Here is a 19,328-nt window from a genome sequence, read left to right as displayed (position 1 = left end):
ACTAACCTTTTGCCTACTTAGTTGGTGGTTGATGGACATTCCTCTACAGGAGGTGGCACTATGGGTTGTGATGATGAAACGCTCTAAAACTTATAAACTGTTGGCTGCTCATGTGATTATTTTGTGTATATGTTGGGGGGTTCATGCTTAGGTGCAATATGGACATGTGTTTATTGTGCAAATCAAGTTAGTTGGCCAGCTTTCGTTCAATTTGATTCTTGTCTTTGTTAAGAATGAACTGAACATATGTAATGTCTTATTCTAGGTTATTTTTTGTTTCTATATTGCACATCAGCCTTATGCCTAAATGCGGTCTCCAAGAGATAATACAACAAAATATGCTCATCATCGGGAGGACTTGGCAAAATTCGGCTCAAGCACAGATAACCTATAACACTTCATCCAAACTTACCTCATTCAAGTACATTACCCGAACAACACTTCAAAATTTCTAGAAATTTAAGCCACATTCAAATTTACACAAATTTGACCTACACAACCTACACACAATAGCTTTAGGACTTAGTCAAATCCAATACGAACAAACTCAACCTCAGGAGGGTAAGCACACCACTCCTCAGATGCAGGGTCACCATACTTCACTCATGTGGGCAACCAATCACAATCTTAGCACTTTGCACCTGCTCATACAGCCTCAGGTACAACCAACCAAACTGAATCTCAGCTCAGCTTGCATCCACAGCTGCAGCCAACCAAACACACTTCTTTTCTAGAATACGGATCCTCTCAGCCTGTTTCCCCTCATCCAAGATATACGATGCAGCTCTACAAAACCCCATGCAGGCAACCAAACACGCCCGTAGCTGCTGGTATTTTTGCACGAGCGGATGCACGCCTGCACGCTCTGTCCTGGAAACCAAACACTCATCTCCGAGAGCGTATACGCTGAGGAAGGCACGGACCGACGCAAGCACGGGCGGATGCAAGCATCCGAACACGCCCTTGGGAACCGGGAGGAGGCGTGGGCATGCGTGAGCAAAATTCGTTCAAAATTTGATTAAATTTTATGAATTTTGAGTATTTTGGAGGAGAATGAAATATCTATTTTCGGATTCTTTTACAGACATGTTGGACTTGCAGAGCAAAGATGAAAAATAATTGAAATTTTGTAAATTTTGATCCTTTTGCTGATAAAAAAAAATTGTAAAACGAATTTGAAATCCCTGTGCGTGAGGGGAGTGGTTGCGGCGGACTACCCGCGCACGTGCACAACTGCTTCCGTGCCTTTGGATAAGGATGACAACTTCACAGAAATGGTTTGTATAGAAATGGGGATTTGAATCTTTTCGTTTAAATTTTAACTAGTAAATCCTATAGATTTCAAACAGGCCCTCGTGGCTTTTGGTACCAGTTGACCCCGGTTTCAAGTAGATCACTCACGGTGGATGCATCTGGGCTGCGATCAGACGATTACATTGAGCCACTGACTCTCTTCCCGAGTCTTTGTATTTAGGAGATGTTGGCTCATACGGGCTGGCCGGCCATTAGGGGGGACATCCAGCTTGCAAGAAGGTTTGGTTAAGTTTTTGCATGCGAACGAACCGCTCACTGGTAAGACACATAAGTGCGATCTAGTTGGTCTATAGTTCTACTCCAGACGTGTATCCTTATTTAAGATCTTTAATGTAGGCCTTGGGAAGAGAATCCGACTTAAAAAAAAAACCATCATAGGGATGAAATGACTCGAGTCATAAAAGGAACACCCAGTCGCTTCAACCACATGAACAAGGCCTGATCACACATATGGGCCACAAACCATGCCTAGTGCGTAAAACCGCCCTATTGCCTAGACTACTCTCGCGGTATCTTAGAACTCACAGCTTGATTTGTCTAAAGAGATTAAAGAACATAAGGCATGCAAGGAAGCAGTATTTTCAAAGTTTTTGCAAACAATTTCCCACGAACCAGTTCATTTCCTACATGAATTTAGGTAGATTCCATCGCCCCAAACCGGGCCTTAATGAATTTGTCATTCACAAAAGGCTTAGTTCTCCCAAATTGGAGTTTCTTTTATCATAGCCACACAAGCCCAAAATCCACCCCCACATTCAGTCCTTTATCTCTTTTGGTGCACGGACTCTAGTGTGACTCATGACTCACGTTGCTCCATTATCTGAAACTTGTTGATAAATGTACAGCATATGCCAACCATGTGATTCTTGTCTCACTCTTGGATCTGAATTTCCACAAGTCATGCATGCTCGAATCGGTCGCTGAGTCATAAGAGATCCTTGCGCAAGTGCTATCAAGTTCATTACACCTTGAAACTATTCACTGCGTTGCAGGTTGCGGAGATTAGGAGGATGTGGAGGTTGTTTTCCTGCCAAAGATCATCCATTAGTAATGGCAGCTCCTCTTAAAAGGCTAAAAACATAGTATAGATCAACAAATGCTTTACTGGAAACTCGAGCGCAGCTCATCTGCAATATGTTGTGAAGAAGCACCACTCGTGAAGCCTAATTGAAACATCAACTGCTCCAATCGCTTGAAATTTGTGAGGTAAAGGTATCCAATCTAACAAAAGACAACACAAAAAAAAACGTGAGGATTAGCCCTTACTACTGAGGAGTAGAACACAAATTGCCACATATAATAGAAGAATACACATTTGTAGAGTACCACACACCAATGTTTCAAGTGAAGATGCCCGATTGTAGACTGCAATTCCTGCACGCTTTCTGGTGCGAGTTTTGCTGCTAACAATATTTCTTCCCCAACGAAGTATGTCCCTACAAAACATGATCATTAAGTTAAGAGTACTTGTTGAGGACTCACTTTGCATAGGTCCAGGCAATTGAACAATGAATAGGGGAGATAAAGTAAAAAAGATACACTATTTGCCCCAAATCACAAATGATACTTCACAAACGGCTATACTAATCTTGACAAATAGCAAAGAACTAAGACCTCATATAAGTTCAATCGTGTATGTGAAGGCTACAAACACACCATTTCCTGATAGAAATGGTATCGTGAAAAAAGAACATTCTTGTATAAATGGCACTGAGGTTATAATTAATGCTTCACCTTTCTTCTTGATTTAGAAAATCCTCTCCAAGAAGCTTGTTCAACAAAAGATCCTGAAGCAAGGAAAAGCGTCAGTTATGATTACAATGTAATTTTAAATGGAACTACCCATACTTAGAAAGCAGAAATGAAAAACAACAAAAAAATAAACACCTTTCAGAAATCTGGAATTCTAGCCTCTAAATCACAAGTTAGTAAGTGAAACAAAATATAGGAAAGAGCATGTTAGCGAGGAAACCCACAATACAGCATCGGCATTCATGAGTTTTAATTTTACATTACATCACAATGAGTAGCATGTGTAGAATTTGGCTATCAAGGATGCCTGGTTATAAGATAAAGTAGAGCGAAATCCAGACCTGTGATTCGCACTTTACAACCTCCATCACACGCTTGTTGTACTCATTGATGCTCAGAGGTGGGAAGAAGAAGTGCCTCCGAGCATAAAGCTGTACATAAAAAGAGAAAGGATCAGATCTTCCAACAGCAAGAAAGCTTGAGCTTGACAAGCAGTACATTTTATATATCATAAAATACAAAATACAATAACAGTAATTGGAATGTAAAAAATCATGCACATGATTGGACCAAATCCTCACTTCATATATGCAGTCTCCCAAGTAAGCCAACGATGCTGCGCTGTAGAGCGATCGGGGTTTCTTCACAGCTGGCGGCGGTGGTAACCACCACTTCTCAAAGCCCATATATGTGCTCTTTATTCCTCCTGTATCATACAGAAGAAATCATTGATCAAACGCCAAACTTTGGTGAGGAATTATTGCTAGAAACACACACCATCAACAGTTCAATACACTGCACCAGAAGCGTGAACCATTGAATTAGTTAGTTCCATCAAATGCAACCAATCAAATTATGTTCTTCTTTCCCAATGACCCAACTGTCCGATCGAACTTTCATTTCAAACTCAAGAGCTGTATGTGATTGCGTTTCAGATTGGGAAAATTGGTTTGGTAGCATCAAAAGATCCCGAAATATACCACTGCAGTTTCCAGGTTCACTTTAATACCGTTCAGTTATATACTATTCCATCCACTTCCGTTACTGTTCTCTCTTTTTTTCTTTGCAAAACTAGAAGGTGAAATGGGCATTTGTACCCCTGGCTTCCAAAGGAACCAAATTAATTTGAGTGCAAGCCCCCTTCGTGCTCCGGCGGCCCTTTGCGAGGAATGGGAATTAGTTAGTGCCGGCCATAGACTAACACAACAGGAGAATGAACTGTTAGAGGCGTCGTTCCAACCGGTGACGAGGATGGACGATGGACGCCTTCGTGGCTCTGCAGGACACAGGCTCCGCAACGCGACCGCGCGCGCGATGCAGGTAGCCTACGGCGGTCAAAGCCTCTGCAGGTTCCCGCCGCCTTAGCCCTATCGTGAGGATGCGGAGGCGCCATCCTCGAGGTTCTTGAACAAGGTGAGGGGGCAAGGGGGCCGAATGTATTCGACGCTGTTCTCGTACTACAGAAACAAGCACAGCGAGCCGCAAAGGCTTGTGGCTAGACAAAGCATCAAGCTTTGGGCGCAAGGGGGGGGGGGGGGGAGGGTAGTACCTTGGCCGTCGCTGCCGCGCGCGAAGAGGTCGGCGTGGGTTGGAGGAGGCGGCCGGGTCGGGGTGGTCTCGGTCGCCGGCGGCATGGGCTTGGCCTTGGAGGGCTTGGGCACGGCCACGGTTGCCGCGCCGGGGTTCATGTCCCAGGCGGCGCACACGCGGAGGCGGGCGCAGGGGTGGTGGACCGCCATGGTAGCCGCGGCGATGGCCATCACTGCACCGAGCCGGCGTCGAGCGGTAACGGAAGAGACCGGATAACACGGCCTCCCACCGTAGATCTTTCTCCCTTTTCTGGGTGGCCCCAGCCCGCCCCACCTGTCAGTTTCAGCCCTCAGCCGGTCAGCCCCACTTCCCGCTTTCTCGTGTAGTACTAGTAGCTACCAACGCAAGCGAAGCATACTGTTTTGGAATACGTTAAGTAAACGGGTTTGCATACTACAATAAATACGTAAAGTTAATGGGTTAGCGTATTACGTTGAATACGTTAAGTTAGCAGGTTTGCGTATTCCATAGAATACGTTTTCGAGCCGAGCGCTTCCACGCAAAGGCACACGGCTCCCCTGTCCCCTCCGCTCGCCGCCACCGATTGGCTTCAACCTTCAACTTGATCCACCATTTCACCTCCGCCGTTTGGTTGCTCCTTCTTCGGGACGAGAACGCCACGCACCGAGCTAAACCCCATCGCCTCGCGGACTCCCAATTCGAGCCGTATCGTCCCGCTCCTAAACCCTAGCCGTCCTCCTCGCCGCCGGCGACCGCCGCCATGAGCCGCTTCGACGGCCGCGCCGCGGACCCGGGCTCCTACCGTGACCGCCGCAGGTAACTCGCCGCGCCCTGCCCGTGCCCGCGCCCGTGCTCTAAACCCTAAGCCCCGGCCATGCCATGCCTCTTGTTGTGATTCCGCTTGTGTTGCAGCGAGGGGGCGTTTGGAGGCGGGACGAGGGCAAACCCGTTTGGAGGCGGGATTCTTTTTGACATACTGACAACTGAAGGACTCCTTATTTATTAGATTCTGCAGTTTTAACGAGTTGCGAACACAAATTGCTCAAAGCAATCTTTGTCTTACGTTAGGGAAGCACCGGAATTGGATTGTGTGAAAATGGGTAACCTAGCTTTTTTTTTTGACGGGGGAAAACAGTAGGGGAGACCCCTACTGCATAAAATATATTAAAAAGAGAGAGAACTGTACAACAAAGAAGATAACCTAGCTTGGGGAAAAAAATCAGCGATACAGCTTTCGAGTTGACTTGATTGTACTGACTGGATCATGTGTAGTCTTGTAGCTAGCTGGTGCTTAGCATCTCCCAGCGCTAATTATCTTGTATGAAATTCCCTTATTAGTTCCTATATTTAAGATACTGTACATTTGTGTTGTCCATAATAGGACCCTCTAAATCAGGCAGTGCTCCTTTCACATGTAGCAGTCAGTACACTTTTCTGCTTTGGGAACTTCATATTTTGCATATTTATTGCTTTGAAGGTTCACCTTAGTGGCTTCACTTTCATTTTGCAGAATACGTATTGCAAGAAATCACAAAAGCTGGCTTTGTAGAACCTACTCCTATCCAATCGCAAGGTTGGCCAATGGCACTGAGGGGTCGTGACCTTATTGGCATCGCAGAGACAGGATCAGGGAAAACTCTTGCTTATCTTTTACCTGCCATTGTTCATGTGAATGCTCAGCCTATTCTTGGTGAGAATACATTGCATTGATGCTTTTCCTTCTCAGACATCTTTTGGGAACATCCTGGCCGAAAATTTGAACACTTTTGAATCTCTTGTTGTTGAAGCTCCTGGTGATGGTCCAATTGTTCTGGTGTTAGCTCCTACACGTGAACTTGCTGTTCAGATACAGCAAGAGGCAACCAAGTTTGGTGCATCGTCAAAGATAAAAAATACTTGCATATATGGTGGTGTTCCCAAAGGTCCACAAGTTCGTGATCTTCAAAAAGGTTCTCTCTCGCTCCCTCCCTCTCTATCTATGTTCAAAGGAAACTTCTGTTGGTCTATAGGTCAAAGTGTTCATTGTATAATAGCCTTCTTTTTGCTTGCGGTTTCTTCAGGATAGATATAGCTGTCAAGCATGTCATCACAATAATGAACATATCATACTACAGATTCTTGGATGAGGTGTAACTGAGTGTTTGGGGTAGGGAAGGAGGAGGTTAATGGTAACTTTACCTGGGCTATGTGCCTTTCAGTAATCATATTAATTTTGCTTTATGTTTTTTATGCCAGGTGTTGAAATTGTCATAGCCACACCAGGACGACTAATTGATATGATAGAATCACATCATACAAACTTGCGAAGGGTCACATATCTTGTTTTAGATGAAGCAGATCGGATGCTAGACATGGGCTTTGAACCTCAGATTAAGAAAATTGTTTCTCAGGTATACCTCCTTCCTTTGCTACTACATGAAATGTTGCATTTCATAATGGATCCCTGTTCCCTGTTGAGTCTACATTCTCTGAATCCTCTGCTACTTCAGGAAACTTTTGCTGCATGTTCAGTATCTTGCACATTGTCAATAACTGGATGGTTGTATTTATTATGTTTAGGGTGTTGTGAAGTTTCATTAATCAAGTATGGCAAATAAACAATGAATATTGGTTTACTTGATGTCAAAATTTTAGATTCGTCCAGACCGCCAAACACTTTACTGGAGTGCTACCTGGCCAAAGGAAGTTGAGCATCTAGCAAGGAATTTCCTTTTTGACCCGTACAAGGTACACACCATTGCCCACCCAACATTTTACAGGTGGACTTGGTTGCATTTTGCCTTTCTACTGCACATCAACTTAACTGAATTTAATGTGATGCAGGTGATTATTGGTTCTGAAGAGTTGAAAGCTAACCATGCCATTGTTCAGCATGTGGAAATTTTATCTGAGAGTCAGAAGTATAACAAGTAGGATTTCCATAGCATTTTTCATTGCATGCCACAGTAACATAATTCAAACAATATGTCTTAATGATGAATTACTTTGATGTGTACAAGGTTGGTTAATTTGTTGGAAGATATAATGGATGGCAGCCGAATTTTAGTATTTATGGACACCAAGAAGGGATGTGATCAGATCACTAGACAGCTTCGAATGGATGGTTGGCCTGCTTTGTCTATCCATGGTGACAAGAGCCAAGCAGAACGGGATTGGGTTCTTTCTGAATTTAAATCTGGGAAAAGTCCTATTATGACAGCTACTGATGTAGCTGCTCGGGGCTTAGGTATGCAGAACTTCTCTCAGATGTGATACAGGTTATGTTGTCTGGAGAAACTGATACATGTTTCATTCCCATGGGAAACAGATGTCAAGGATGTGAAATATGTCATTAATTATGACTTTCCGGGTTCACTGGAGGATTATGTCCATCGTATTGGTCGAACTGGCAGGGCTGGAGCAAAAGGAACAGCTTACACCTTTTTCACTGCAGCTAATGCCAGATTTGCCAAGGAACTTATCAATATTTTAGAAGAAGCTGGACAAAAGGTCAGCTCTGAATTAGCTGCAATGGGTCATGGTGCGCCACCCCCTTCTTCAGGTAAGTTTGCCATTGGATCATCCATTTTTGTTTAAGTTTTGCCTAAGCAAGATTTGTTAGTCCTGAGGTATTATTGACTCAGTCGTCATTCTAAATGAGTTGGACTATTAACACATTTTGCAGGTTACCGTGATAGATATAGGGGGTATGGGGGTGGCCGTTTGTGGAGCTGACAGGCATGTTTAATTAATGCCAGGAGTAATATTTACTTTTCTTTTGCCATCAGCTATGTATGCTCACTTAATGTTTTGACTAGTATCCAGTAAAGATGGATTCATATACTTTTGAATACCATGTCGCATTTTGACTTAAGCCATTTTCACCAATCTCTCGGTATGAGAAATGTGGCATGATATGATGCCTACAAATTCATTAGTTTTTTTTTCTTTCGGTTTTGTAGTTTTCAGAGTGACAGCGTAGGTCATAGTTTTGGTTCCAGCAGTGTCAGCATGGAACCTGTTTGTTTTCTATTAGTTTTGGTTCCAGAGATGAATTTATAGCAAACATCAATTAGTTTTCTGCCGCTTTATCCTGTTCTTTTGGTTACCAGAACAATGTTGATAAGTTTAACATGCTATGTAGTTTTGCAAAATAAAGTATCTCTGCTGCACATAGTTTTTTTTCCCTTTTTCTTCTTCCTTTTGTTACCATGTCGTGGTTGTCAGATGGAATGGTTTTTCTTCTGGTTTAGCAGTATTTTTTCCCCTTTCTCTGATAGTCAAGCCCAACAGGTCATGCACACCTCGTTATGGTAGTACAGGTAACTTGTAGGTTGTCTGGTATGGCAAGGAGAGGGTATGCTATGGCCCTTTCTCTGAGGGGTTTTCTGTCTATGTGAAATATGTTGTGGTCATGAACATGGTTCCTGCTGGACAGCCATACAGGTCGTGTGATTTGCTGTCCGCCCAACATAGGATGCTTTTGATGTGCATATTACTGACTTAAATTTCTTCACAAGATCTAAGAAACGTCCCTGTCTGCTGGGACTGTGAACTTCAGAAAGACAGTAACTTTTAAACTTTGTCCCAATAGCCTCTTCTGCTTCTCTTTTACTTTGATGCAGCACAAATCAATGTTCATTTGGGGCGTTGCAGACTGAAATTAATAGCTCTGTTTGGCATTTGGCTCTCTTTGTAGTGGTTGCTACCGATATATCCACATCTTAGTACGGCCTTCAGCTTCTCACCAGCTTTTGCTGTATTATGTACTAACCAACGAGCAAGTGGTAAACAAGGATATGGCAGAAGATGGGTTTGTGGTCATCACTGCTGTCGCGTATCTAATACATCTATCAATTGGAGCTATCTGCCATGCTACCTGAAAAATTTAAATTTTGTTTGTATGGAGGGACTTGTTCAGTTGATGGTTGCAGACTTGCGGTGTGGTCCATGGATACTTGTTTAGAATCCTCCCTGCCCGATCGGGTGAATCTTATTTGTTATCTGGATACAGCAATCCATTGTTATCTGGGTGATACCATCTGTGTACAATTTTCTTGCTATAGCTGGAAATCCTTTATTATAAACCTTGCCGCACTGCTTGTATATTCGGACTTATTTCCACAAGTGGATTTTTTTTGGTGTACTTAGAAAGGGTTCATATTTAGAAATAAGTTAGAGATGGGTTCATTTGAGTATATTGTTAAACAAGTAACTGCTAAAGAAGCCATTAGCTGAGTTTTTACATATTCTGTGCTGTTGATTGCTTTTGTCTCCCATTTGCTTTTGGTATTACATCTACTTCGAGAAGGAAAAAAACGGAGTAAAGCTCAAGATTTGGTTGCGGAGTCATTGAATATGATGCGATGTTTAGCTGCTGGAGTAATATACCTCTCGATCTGCTAGAGTTGCACAAATCTGCAGGGTTTAATCGTCCTTGCAAGTTTTCTTTTATCTGAACATTACCTCAGTACAATGTGAATGTGAAAGGTAGAAGTAAACATGGAGATTCGATCTGCTATTCACCTAATACTGCACACGCCATTTTATCTGTGATCTAGCTCAGACTTTCTGCAGATATTTCGTTGCTCTGTTGGTACTGCGGGGATGACAATCGGTGTTGCAGAATCGTCTCGTGACTTGGTAGTGGGGCATGTCTTTGGTTCGTCAGAGATGGCTCTGGTTGCCCGTGAGCTCCTGTTGCTGCTGCTGCTGCGAGTTCGCAAAAGCTGGAGGTGAAGCTAGCAAAACTTGGGCTTACGGGTAGAAATGATACACCTACTTTTCTGACCTTGTTAAGATCATCCTCATCTTTCTGGAGCCATCTTTTGATTGCTCCGGAATCCATGTTAAAACCTAGCAGTTTCCAAGATCGAGGGAGAGAGATGCAGGCCTTTGAAATGTGCAGCTTTAGTGGAAAGCATACGGAGCAAACACGCCCACATGTGGCTGGACCATCAATCAGGCATTATCTCTAACGGCTTTTCTTGATGAGTCATGTTTGTTTCGTGAGGAGATTTTTGTTTTTTTCAGTGCTTTAATAACTTCTTTTTACGGTTCTTTTTACGAAAGGTTCCTATCTCATTTTCTCTGTTTGAGTTTTTTTTTACGAATTCATTTAAAGTGAACCTATTGTAGATGAGGAAAAATAAAAGATATGAGGAAAAAAAAAGGAATTAGAAAGGAAATTGAAATGATAAGTAATATGGTTGGAGATGGTTAAGGCTGAGCAGGCGTGCGGGCATGCTCCGTCTTTGGTGTTCCCAAAAGCTAGTGTCATTAATCTCACCCTGCCAAGGTCCAGGTCAGATATTGTGTTAGATTGAAGTTGCAGTTACCGTTCGAGCTTGGACCGGCATTATTGCCTTGCAAGGGGCATCAAGACTTATCATCGTGGCGAGGCTTGAAATGAGATCAAGAAGCTTTACAGTAGCACAGGCTAATGCAGGAAATGGGCCATGAGCACCAAGTCAGTCCTAGTACTCAAACTCAGATGGGTTGGGAGGCTAAACAGCCTTCACATCACCAGGCCGACACGCATGCTCCTGATAGCCTACAAACGTTACCTCAGTGGGATACCTATGTACAATGTTCTTCAAGGAACAACACAATTCCTCGTCCAATCGAACTTTGTACAACACATAGATTCCTCGTCGAATCTACCTTGTACGACATATGGCTGGCTTTGCCTCGTGAGAAGAAATTATCCTAGAAACAACAGGTAAAAAGAAATGAACAGGTGATATTGAAATGGTGGATTAGCCACGGTTTATGGTTTGGCAACTTGAGTTGGGTCCCTGGAGGCACTGCATCTGTTCTTCAATGCCATACCGCTTGCCTCATGAAAGCATTCCCTTTCTTCCACTGCAGGGGAGGGCCAACGTTTTCTTCAGCTGCAGCTTGCAGGAATCGGGCTGGATGGAGTTCCCAAGGAACTCAGCGGTGTCCATCCATCCATTTCCATCCTCTCTCCTCCTGTACATATGCGTCATTTTCTTCTTGGACCTCTCTCTCTAGGTCCTATATAGTATATTCTTCCCCTGCCACAAAGCAAGCAGAAGCATGCAGGTGCAGTCGCAGAAGAATGCCCACCCCAGTCCCAGAGACAAAACCCCGGCTTCCTATCAGCATATAGTACTATACTAGGATAGGACCCATTCCTTTGTGCACATCTTTTATTCATGGAAAAAACGCAAAAATCCTCCTAAAAGTCATTTGTATTTGACTTTTCTCCTAAAAGTTATTTTGTTAAAAAAAACTCTAAAATTTGATTTCGTTGCAAAAAATCCCTAAAAAAATTTAAAAAACAAAAAAATCACAAAAAATTTCTAAAAAAACTAGAGATAATTCTAAGACCTTCTATGGTTTTTTTAAATAATATCCTCTGCATCATATTTCATGGAGAAGAAGTTTAGAAAAAAAATATGCAGCTCATTTATTAACTCATGTTATTTTAACTGTCATATCTACCATTATTTTTTTACACAAATAATTGTTTAAGTAAACTAACAAAAGTGGTTTCACTAATTTTGGGGTGTTATAAAATTAGTTATGATTTAATTTATCTGCAACACATTTACTCAATCCTGCATATTACAATAATTATTTCAAGATTTCACGTATTTTTAGAAAATAGAGGATCATGTAAGAAGACTAAAAAAATGATTTCATGGTTTTTGGATTAGTAAATAATTAACTATACATTTAACTCGAATTAATAAATGAGCTACACGTTTTTTTTCAAACTTCCTCTCCATAAAATATGATGCAAAGGATATTATTTTTAATTTTTTTTAACAAAAATCTTAGAATTGTCTCTAGTTTTTTTAAAAAAAAATTATGATTTTTTTAAAAACTTTTTAAAATTTTAGGATGTTTTTCAACAAAACCAAACCTTTAGGGGTTTTTTTCAACAAAACAACTTTTGGTGAGAAAAGTCAAAATCCAAGTGACTTTTGGTGGGAAAAGTCAAAATCCAAGTGACTTTTGGGGTTTTTTTTTTGCATTTTTGCCTTGATTCATTTCATTTTAGTTGGGCATTGTGGACCAGCCCAATCCCTTGTCACATACAGTACTACTATAAACACCATCAAGGTCCATCCATGGCTGGTATAATAAACTACTGCTCCACTGATACTAGTATTTATATTTAGTAGTGTCTGATCAATCTTAATACGCTACCTCTCCCTGTACACCTTCGTATCCACTGCATATATAGCAATGTAGAACCGCAACGCCTTTTGCCGGGATCGATGTTTAGATGTACGTTCTGAGGTTGCCACCTTGAAGGATTCTCCATCCTTGCTATGAGCCTATGATAGTGTATACTCCACTTATGTAGGTTGTTGAGTTGCATTGGGGAATTTGCCCTAGTCTTTGCTGGTGACCCGGATGGGCATGCCTCGCTTGAGCCGCACGGTTGGGAAGTTGACGATGTGGTCCTCCTCCGCCACCCACCTACAAGTGCAGGGTACCCATTCAAAGTCATCGTTCAGGCAACAAATAACAACACGATGGCGATGCCATGTCGTGATTCATCACAATGAAAAAGACCCGTGCTTGTGCATCCGCATGTGTGCACTGCTCAAGTTTTGGTTCTCAATGACCACTTGCACGCATGAGCAGTAATAATATATATGTGATGTGGATGTATGCATATGTAGCTTGCTATGTGCAACTGTTTATGCAACCAATGCATGCAAATGCAACTGCATACGCTTTACAAAAAGTTGCCATATTACAGACACGAATTTCTGCTCTAAAAACAGTACTACTATTGTGGTTTCTTTTCATAGCAGAGTAAGCAGTAGCACTATGGCGATATGTTTATTCTTCTCGACAGCGGCCATACCCTGTCGCGCTGAGGCACTGACTGACTGGTCAAAGTGTCAAACTGGCGAGAGCACAATACTACTATCTTATTGCGTCTCGTGGGATTCAGCTCAATCACGGGCCGGACCAGGCACAGAGCATGTCACCGATCTGATCGAACTGGTCGAGCCCGTCTGGATGGATGGGTCGGGAGGGCAACCGTCGCGGAGTCACGGTCATGTCCTCCGACCACCGCCCCTCTCCCTCCCCGCCACCACTTGCATCGTCATGAAAGCACGCTGGCCATGCATCCATGGACACAGTCTCCGCACCATGCATCCCAGGCTGGATTTTACCGGGATCCGAGCCACTGATGTGCAAATTTAGTATGCTACGGATGGTTCGAGCAGTCATGGCTGCCTCCGCCGCTGTGGTCATCATCGTCAACAGGCTTACGCCCAAGAGTCCGACGGTACATTCTTGGCGAAGGCATGCAAGACCGTTCACCTACAAGACGACGGCTTCCTTCTCTCTTCTCCAGATTGGCGCCCTACTACGCACGAAGTTCCTGTAGCAGGGGCCGACACGTGCGACTGCTGGCTCTGTAGCAGCACAAGGCGCCCCTACACGTGCTCGTAGGGGTGCCCATGTCTACGCCGGACAGCCCACAGCTACGCAATCGCAATGCACACACGTGCGACCTGTCGCTGCGTGCACACCACCAGCTCTCCCGCACGCGTGCGGCAGCCAATGCTGCAGCATAGGCGCGCCCTAGATTACGTGCACGTATGAGTTGGTAGTACTTGGCGGCCATGTCGCACGTGCGGCCCCACACAGGACAAGCCGAGCCCCCCCTCTACGACTAAGCTGTGCAAGTGTGTAGTGTAGGGGTCCCCTTCCTTTGGGCTAGGCTTGGACCTCCCTAGGTATCTCATCCGCCTGTTCCGGCAAAAACTGAAGATCCAAACCTCAACTCACAAATTATTGGAGACTCCATCCTAGCTTACTTTCCATTCACTTATAGGTGAAATCCATGTCTTTATCATCGGTTTGGTAAGACGAGAGCTCGACTAGTCATGCATGAACAAGTATTGGTATGATTTTGTGAGTGATGTGATCATGTATGCAAGGAAATGAAGGGTTAGAGAAAATGTTTTTCATTTGGTTGTGTATGGATGGAAGAGATTGATCCATACCTGAAGCTGGTGACCAAGTGATGGAGAAAGATGGAAGCTTCCAGCCTGGCCAGATCCAGGCCTGGGCACAGCCTCTGCCCACCACCAAAAGGAGTGAAGCTGCTGGTGCTCGTGTCCTTCTCCTGCATGATTAGATTGTTGACCAAATTAACACATTATTAGGTTTCTAAATCAAATCGCAATGATGATAAAGCTTCACGAGTTGCCCCACATCATTGTCAACAATATCTGGTTAGATTGATCTAGCACATAACATTTGAGACCTTAAGCAATTGTCAGTGAAAATGTGTATTCATTTCCTCGGCCAACGCATTGATCCAAGTTTCCAGTTCAATACTAAATATCCAGCGCTGTCATTTTTGAAAACTGAACAAAATTGAGCCTAATAACAGCACTGAAAACTTTATGTAAAAGGGTCTCTGTTATTTTCCTGCCATACTAGGTGTTAGTACAGGGCAATTCCATGATGAGCTTACCCCATACAGGAGTAAATCCACATGTTAGGGGTCCCACAAACCCCACGATCATCAAATCCCTATTATGCTGGTGTTGCCTAAAGGAGTAGAAATTGGATGAACATCTCTACACAATGTGGGGCTCATTCTTACCTTCCACCTCCATGGATTGAACTTGTAGGGCTCATCATAGAGCGTGTCGTCAAGGTGGACCGATCGGAAGTACACAAACATGCACCAACCTTTGGGGATGAGGTGCCCCTTCACCTCGACGTCCCGCACTGCCTTGCGCATGATACCGCTGATGATGTTGCCCATCCGCAGTGTCTCGGTTATCACCTATGATCAAATGTTTGATCCAGGCAAGGTTTGATTAGGAAAGAAAACTGGACATTCCAAAGGTACATGACCATTGATGACACAGAAATTTAGAAGTTATTAGGACAATTGGGTATACTTACATGTTGTGTGAATGACAAGGACATGTAGTCCGTCCATTGCAAGGTCTCGCCCATGTCAGTTTTTCGCCTCTTGAGTTGCATGTTCTCCTCCTGGTACCATCGCAATTTTAGTCGGTGTCATTATTGTAGCTAATGATCATTGAAGTTAATTTCATTTCTTTTTGCTGGGAAAAAAAATCAAAATAGATAGGCATGTTCTCTAACAGTAACAGGCAAGCAGAGATTTCAGTGAGTTCATTGTTTCACGTGGCATCAAAAACAGAAGAGTACTTTCTTAGCACTGTAGCGCTGTAAATTGAAACTAGTAAATGACATGATGCTGCTTGGGTTGCAGTAAGAGGCCATGCTTGCTAGCTAGTCGAATACTATGTCCTCTAATTTCCATAGGGAAAAAGAACGAGTTTTTACCACTGTTCAGTTGATGAGCTATATGTCCAAAATGCATCCCTACTAGAAAAATGGCCTAGCCTCCGGGACAACAATCATGGTACATGTGTTCGAATTTAGGTGTGCATCACTATCAAATGCACTAACTGGACAAATTAGATTTGTCATCATACAACCCAGTTCCAAAAGCTAGGTAACAAGAATTAGGTGGCATGGCAATGTCTATTTGAAGTGACTAAATGCACAACGACATGACTATTAATCCACCAAGTAGATGGCACATCATGGTACTGAACCTTCTTTTTGGAGCCAAATGATATGTATGCACCTGACCTTAACAATAGCGCATGACTTTCGCAAAGACTAGGCTTTCTTTTTTCTTCTTCTTTGAACTCGTATAACAACAATAACAATGCTTAAGATGCCAACAGGAAAGGCATGGACCAAGGTTGGCATGATTCTTAATCTAGCTCCAGCTTCTCTATATTAGGAGGAAACCAACCATAGTATGCAGCTATGCTCGATGTAATTGCAAGTGCCTGGTCGTTACTCGTTAGAATGTTTTGCGGGAATTCTCACAAAAGGAAAAGGCTAAAAATCTAAACAAAGATGCGCACAGCACATACACTACTTACCTCTAATTGTTGCAGAGCCAGAGGGCACTCGCTGAGATACTTGATGGCAAGCGTGATGAGCACGGGCACAGAGTCCTCCGCCGGGATCATCAGGTCAATCATGTTGTCCGATATCAGCTCGTCCGTGAGCTCGTCACTACCGTCGCATATGAGCACGTCGATGGCGTCACGCGGAGGTGCGCGCCGCCCCTCAAGGATGCTCCTCCTCTTGTCCTGTATGATCCTCTGTATCAGCCTCGCCATCCTCTTCTTGGCCTGGCAACAGAAGGTACATGTACGCCCCATAAGCGAGTCAAATAGAAAGAACAAAGGGAGGCTGATAATGTTAGCAGTGACACTAATGCTGCTACAGTCTGCGCGCGTGCAGTGTAGTAGTAGTAGTAGTAGTAGTAGTAGTAGTACTAGTATATACCTGAAGGGATCTGTAGAGCCTACTCCCTGGCAGTTTAATAGGAAGGGACATGAGGCCGACAATAAATTCCTGAAATTGCTGCTTGAGCTGAATCATCTCTGGCCCTGCCTCAAGCCCGATCAGACCCCTCACCAGGATTTGGAACACTATCTGCTGCCACAACACATTCATTCATTACTCACTGCTATTGAGTACAACATAGTGACACACACACACACACTTTCTTCCATTTCTTTTTATCTCTCTCTCTATTCTGCACCAATGCTACTCCTACTAGACTATCATTTCATTAATTCATATTACTTGAAATGCCAGAATTCAATAGACTGCTGGAGTACTACTGATTCAGCTGGACTTTTCTGTAACTGTAAGCCATCACTAGCAGCCTGCAGACCATGTATACAGGCCTCCTAGAATGCACGACGACTATACAAGACCGTATGACTGACAGTAATGAGTGCAAGAAGAGCCGCTTGTAATGGTTCGTAGACAGAACATAGTAGTTGTGGTAGTACTGTACATTTGGTCTGAAAATGTAAGGTTTGCCGGTAATTCGATCCGGTACGTGGGCCCCATCGGATGTATTTAAGGTGTGCGCGTGCGGAATTGAATGGGGGAGAACAAAAGGTAGGCACCAGCAGTGCCCCAACTCCCCCCGATCTCATTAAGATACCACGCTCACACAGTCACATACAAGTATGTGGTGGTATGACTGAGATCAGAGAGAGAGAGAGAGAGGGAGAGAGAAGGAGGGGCGGGGAGGACCCCCTTTCCCGGCCTTCGATAGCTACTTCCATGTGGTGACACGGCCGCGCACGTGTGCACGCCGGCCTCACCCTTGGTCTGCGCGCCATGCCATCTCTCTCTCTCTCTCTCTCTCTCTTCAAGGCTCCTGCTAATCCAATTAATCGTAATCCTTGTGAAATCAAGAAGCCAAAGAGGCAGCCATGGAGGAGGGGAGTAATCACTAATCAGCAGAGTAGCGTCCCAAGTCGTATATATAGCCTGTAGGTGGCAGAGAGAAGGGAGTACACGTACCGTCTTAGCGTGGTCCTGGATGCGGAGGAGCGCGCCGGGGCCCTGGGCGCGCCAGGCAGCGAGGGCGGGCGCGAGGCGCCGCTGCATGTCGGCGGTGACCTGCGCCTTGAGCTGCGGCGACTTGAAGAAGGAGCCGACGAGGCCGTGGACGCGGCGCTGCAGGCTGCCGTTGATGAGGAGGATGGAGGACTTGCCCATGAGCTCCGTCAGCGACCGCGGGTACCACGGAACGAACGCCCGCGCGTCGCTCTGGAGCACGAACCGGCTCACCTCCGCGTCCGCCGTCACCACCGTCGCCGACCCGAACAGGTGCGACCGGAACACCGAGCTCCCGTACCTGCGCGCGCACGTGCGCATGCCATGCCCGTCATGTCACGTACTAACTCACCTCACCTCACGTGCGGTGTTCGCTTATCAGCTACTAGTACCTAGCTGTGCGCGCACGTGTGGCGCCGGAGAGAGAAGAGACAAGCACTGCAAGCGAGCCAAGTTTAGATGCTTACAAGAGGCGGCGCTTGTCGACGAAGGCCTCCGGGCTGGAGGAGTAGGCGCAGGACACGAAGTCCAGCGTCTCGCCGACGAGCGGCCACCCGAAGCTGCCGGGCGGAAGCCGGGCCTCCTTGCCGGGACGCTCTCTCGGCCACGCCATGGCCGGCAGGAGCTTGCGTGACAGCAGCACCCACAGGGCCGTGGCCATGACAAGCAGGGGCAGCGCGACGCCGGCCAAGCACGCCGGCGCCGGCCAGGGAACGGCGGTGGTCGACATGGCAAGAAGATATGTGTTCGCGTGTGTTTGCACCCACCGAGCAGCGAGTGAAGCTACGAGAGGGCGAGGGAGGAGAGGCACTTTATATGCCGCGAATGTGAAGGGGATGGAATCGGCAAGTGCAAAGTACTACTACAGAAGAGGAGGCGAGGGAATTTTTAAACTAGTATGTCGTGATAATTTATTTTTTAATAGTTTTTTGATGATTTACAGTAGTAGTTTAATTTTTCTGATGATTTACAGTAGTAGTTTAATTTTTCTTTGTGTATAGTCCCCACGTCTATGATTGTGTGTCGTGGCACAGTCCTACTGTTACTTTTTTTCTGTTTTTTTTTTGTTGTTTCTTGAGGATTGAGAATTGAGAGTCCCGAGCAGAGGTGAGGCGACAGGGCTCAGCTGCTGATGAGTGATGGCCGAAGCTCACCTCCTCGTGCACACGCGTGGGGTCCACACACATAAAAGACCCCATGCCGTTTTCTTTTTTCTTTTTTGACGAAAACTTCTGGTCAATACGCCGAAAATTCCTCCTGAATTCGACAGGATAAGAAGGAATTTTGAAAGAAAATGTTCA

General features: G+C 44.6%; 3 protein-coding genes across 6 annotated transcripts; 1 reads left to right on the top strand and 2 right to left on the bottom strand.

Annotated features, from left to right (window-relative positions):
- Positions 1–1,877: 1,877 nt before the first annotated feature.
- Positions 1,878–4,897, bottom strand: LOC133898709 (uncharacterized). 2 transcript variants are annotated; one of them, XM_062339396.1, is made up of 7 exons: positions 4,616–4,897; positions 3,648–3,769; positions 3,408–3,497; positions 3,049–3,101; positions 2,648–2,750; positions 2,420–2,535; positions 1,878–2,341 (listed from the first exon to the last, which is right to left on the bottom strand). In XM_062339396.1, exons 1-7 carry the CDS (start codon positions 4,824–4,826, stop codon positions 2,317–2,319), a joined length of 720 nt encoding a protein of 239 aa, XP_062195380.1. In that variant the 5' UTR covers positions 4,827–4,897; the 3' UTR covers positions 1,878–2,316. The 2 variants fall into 2 exon arrangements, with proteins under 2 accessions (XP_062195380.1, XP_062195371.1); XM_062339387.1 differs by having other exon boundaries at positions 3,648–3,772; positions 4,616–4,896.
- A 1,214-nt stretch (positions 4,898–6,111) lies between these two features.
- On the top strand, positions 6,112–8,675 carry LOC133898699 (DEAD-box ATP-dependent RNA helicase 20-like). Its single transcript, XM_062339376.1, has 8 exons — positions 6,112–6,307; positions 6,405–6,566; positions 6,853–7,007; positions 7,252–7,344; positions 7,441–7,526; positions 7,617–7,843; positions 7,925–8,158; positions 8,282–8,675. The coding sequence occupies exons 1-8, from the start codon at positions 6,199–6,201 to the stop codon at positions 8,329–8,331; spliced, it is 1,116 nt and encodes a 371-aa protein (XP_062195360.1). The 5' UTR covers positions 6,112–6,198; the 3' UTR covers positions 8,332–8,675.
- Positions 8,676–12,699: 4,024 nt separating this feature from the next.
- Positions 12,700–19,015, bottom strand: LOC133898681 (cytochrome P450 90D2-like). Of its 3 annotated transcripts, none has more exons than XM_062339366.1 (8): positions 18,495–19,015; positions 17,992–18,328; positions 16,954–17,106; positions 16,542–16,796; positions 15,520–15,609; positions 15,301–15,397; positions 14,604–14,725; positions 12,700–13,053 (listed from the first exon to the last, which is right to left on the bottom strand). In XM_062339366.1, exons 1-8 carry the CDS (start codon positions 18,755–18,757, stop codon positions 12,901–12,903), a joined length of 1,470 nt encoding a protein of 489 aa, XP_062195350.1. In that variant the 5' UTR covers positions 18,758–19,015; the 3' UTR covers positions 12,700–12,900. The 3 variants fall into 3 exon arrangements, with proteins under 3 accessions (XP_062195350.1, XP_062195339.1, XP_062195345.1); XM_062339355.1 differs by having other exon boundaries at positions 15,212–15,397; positions 18,495–19,007; XM_062339361.1 differs by having other exon boundaries at positions 15,212–15,397; positions 16,954–17,103; positions 18,495–19,001.
- Between the last annotated feature and the right edge of the window lie 313 nt (positions 19,016–19,328).

Source organism: Phragmites australis, chromosome 2, assembly GCF_958298935.1.
Source record: "Phragmites australis chromosome 2, lpPhrAust1.1, whole genome shotgun sequence".
In the NCBI taxonomy this organism is placed as follows: Eukaryota; Viridiplantae; Streptophyta; class Magnoliopsida; order Poales; family Poaceae; genus Phragmites; species Phragmites australis.
Note: the sequence above shows the minus strand (reverse complement) of the source record. Positions and strands in the feature narration are given on the sequence as shown.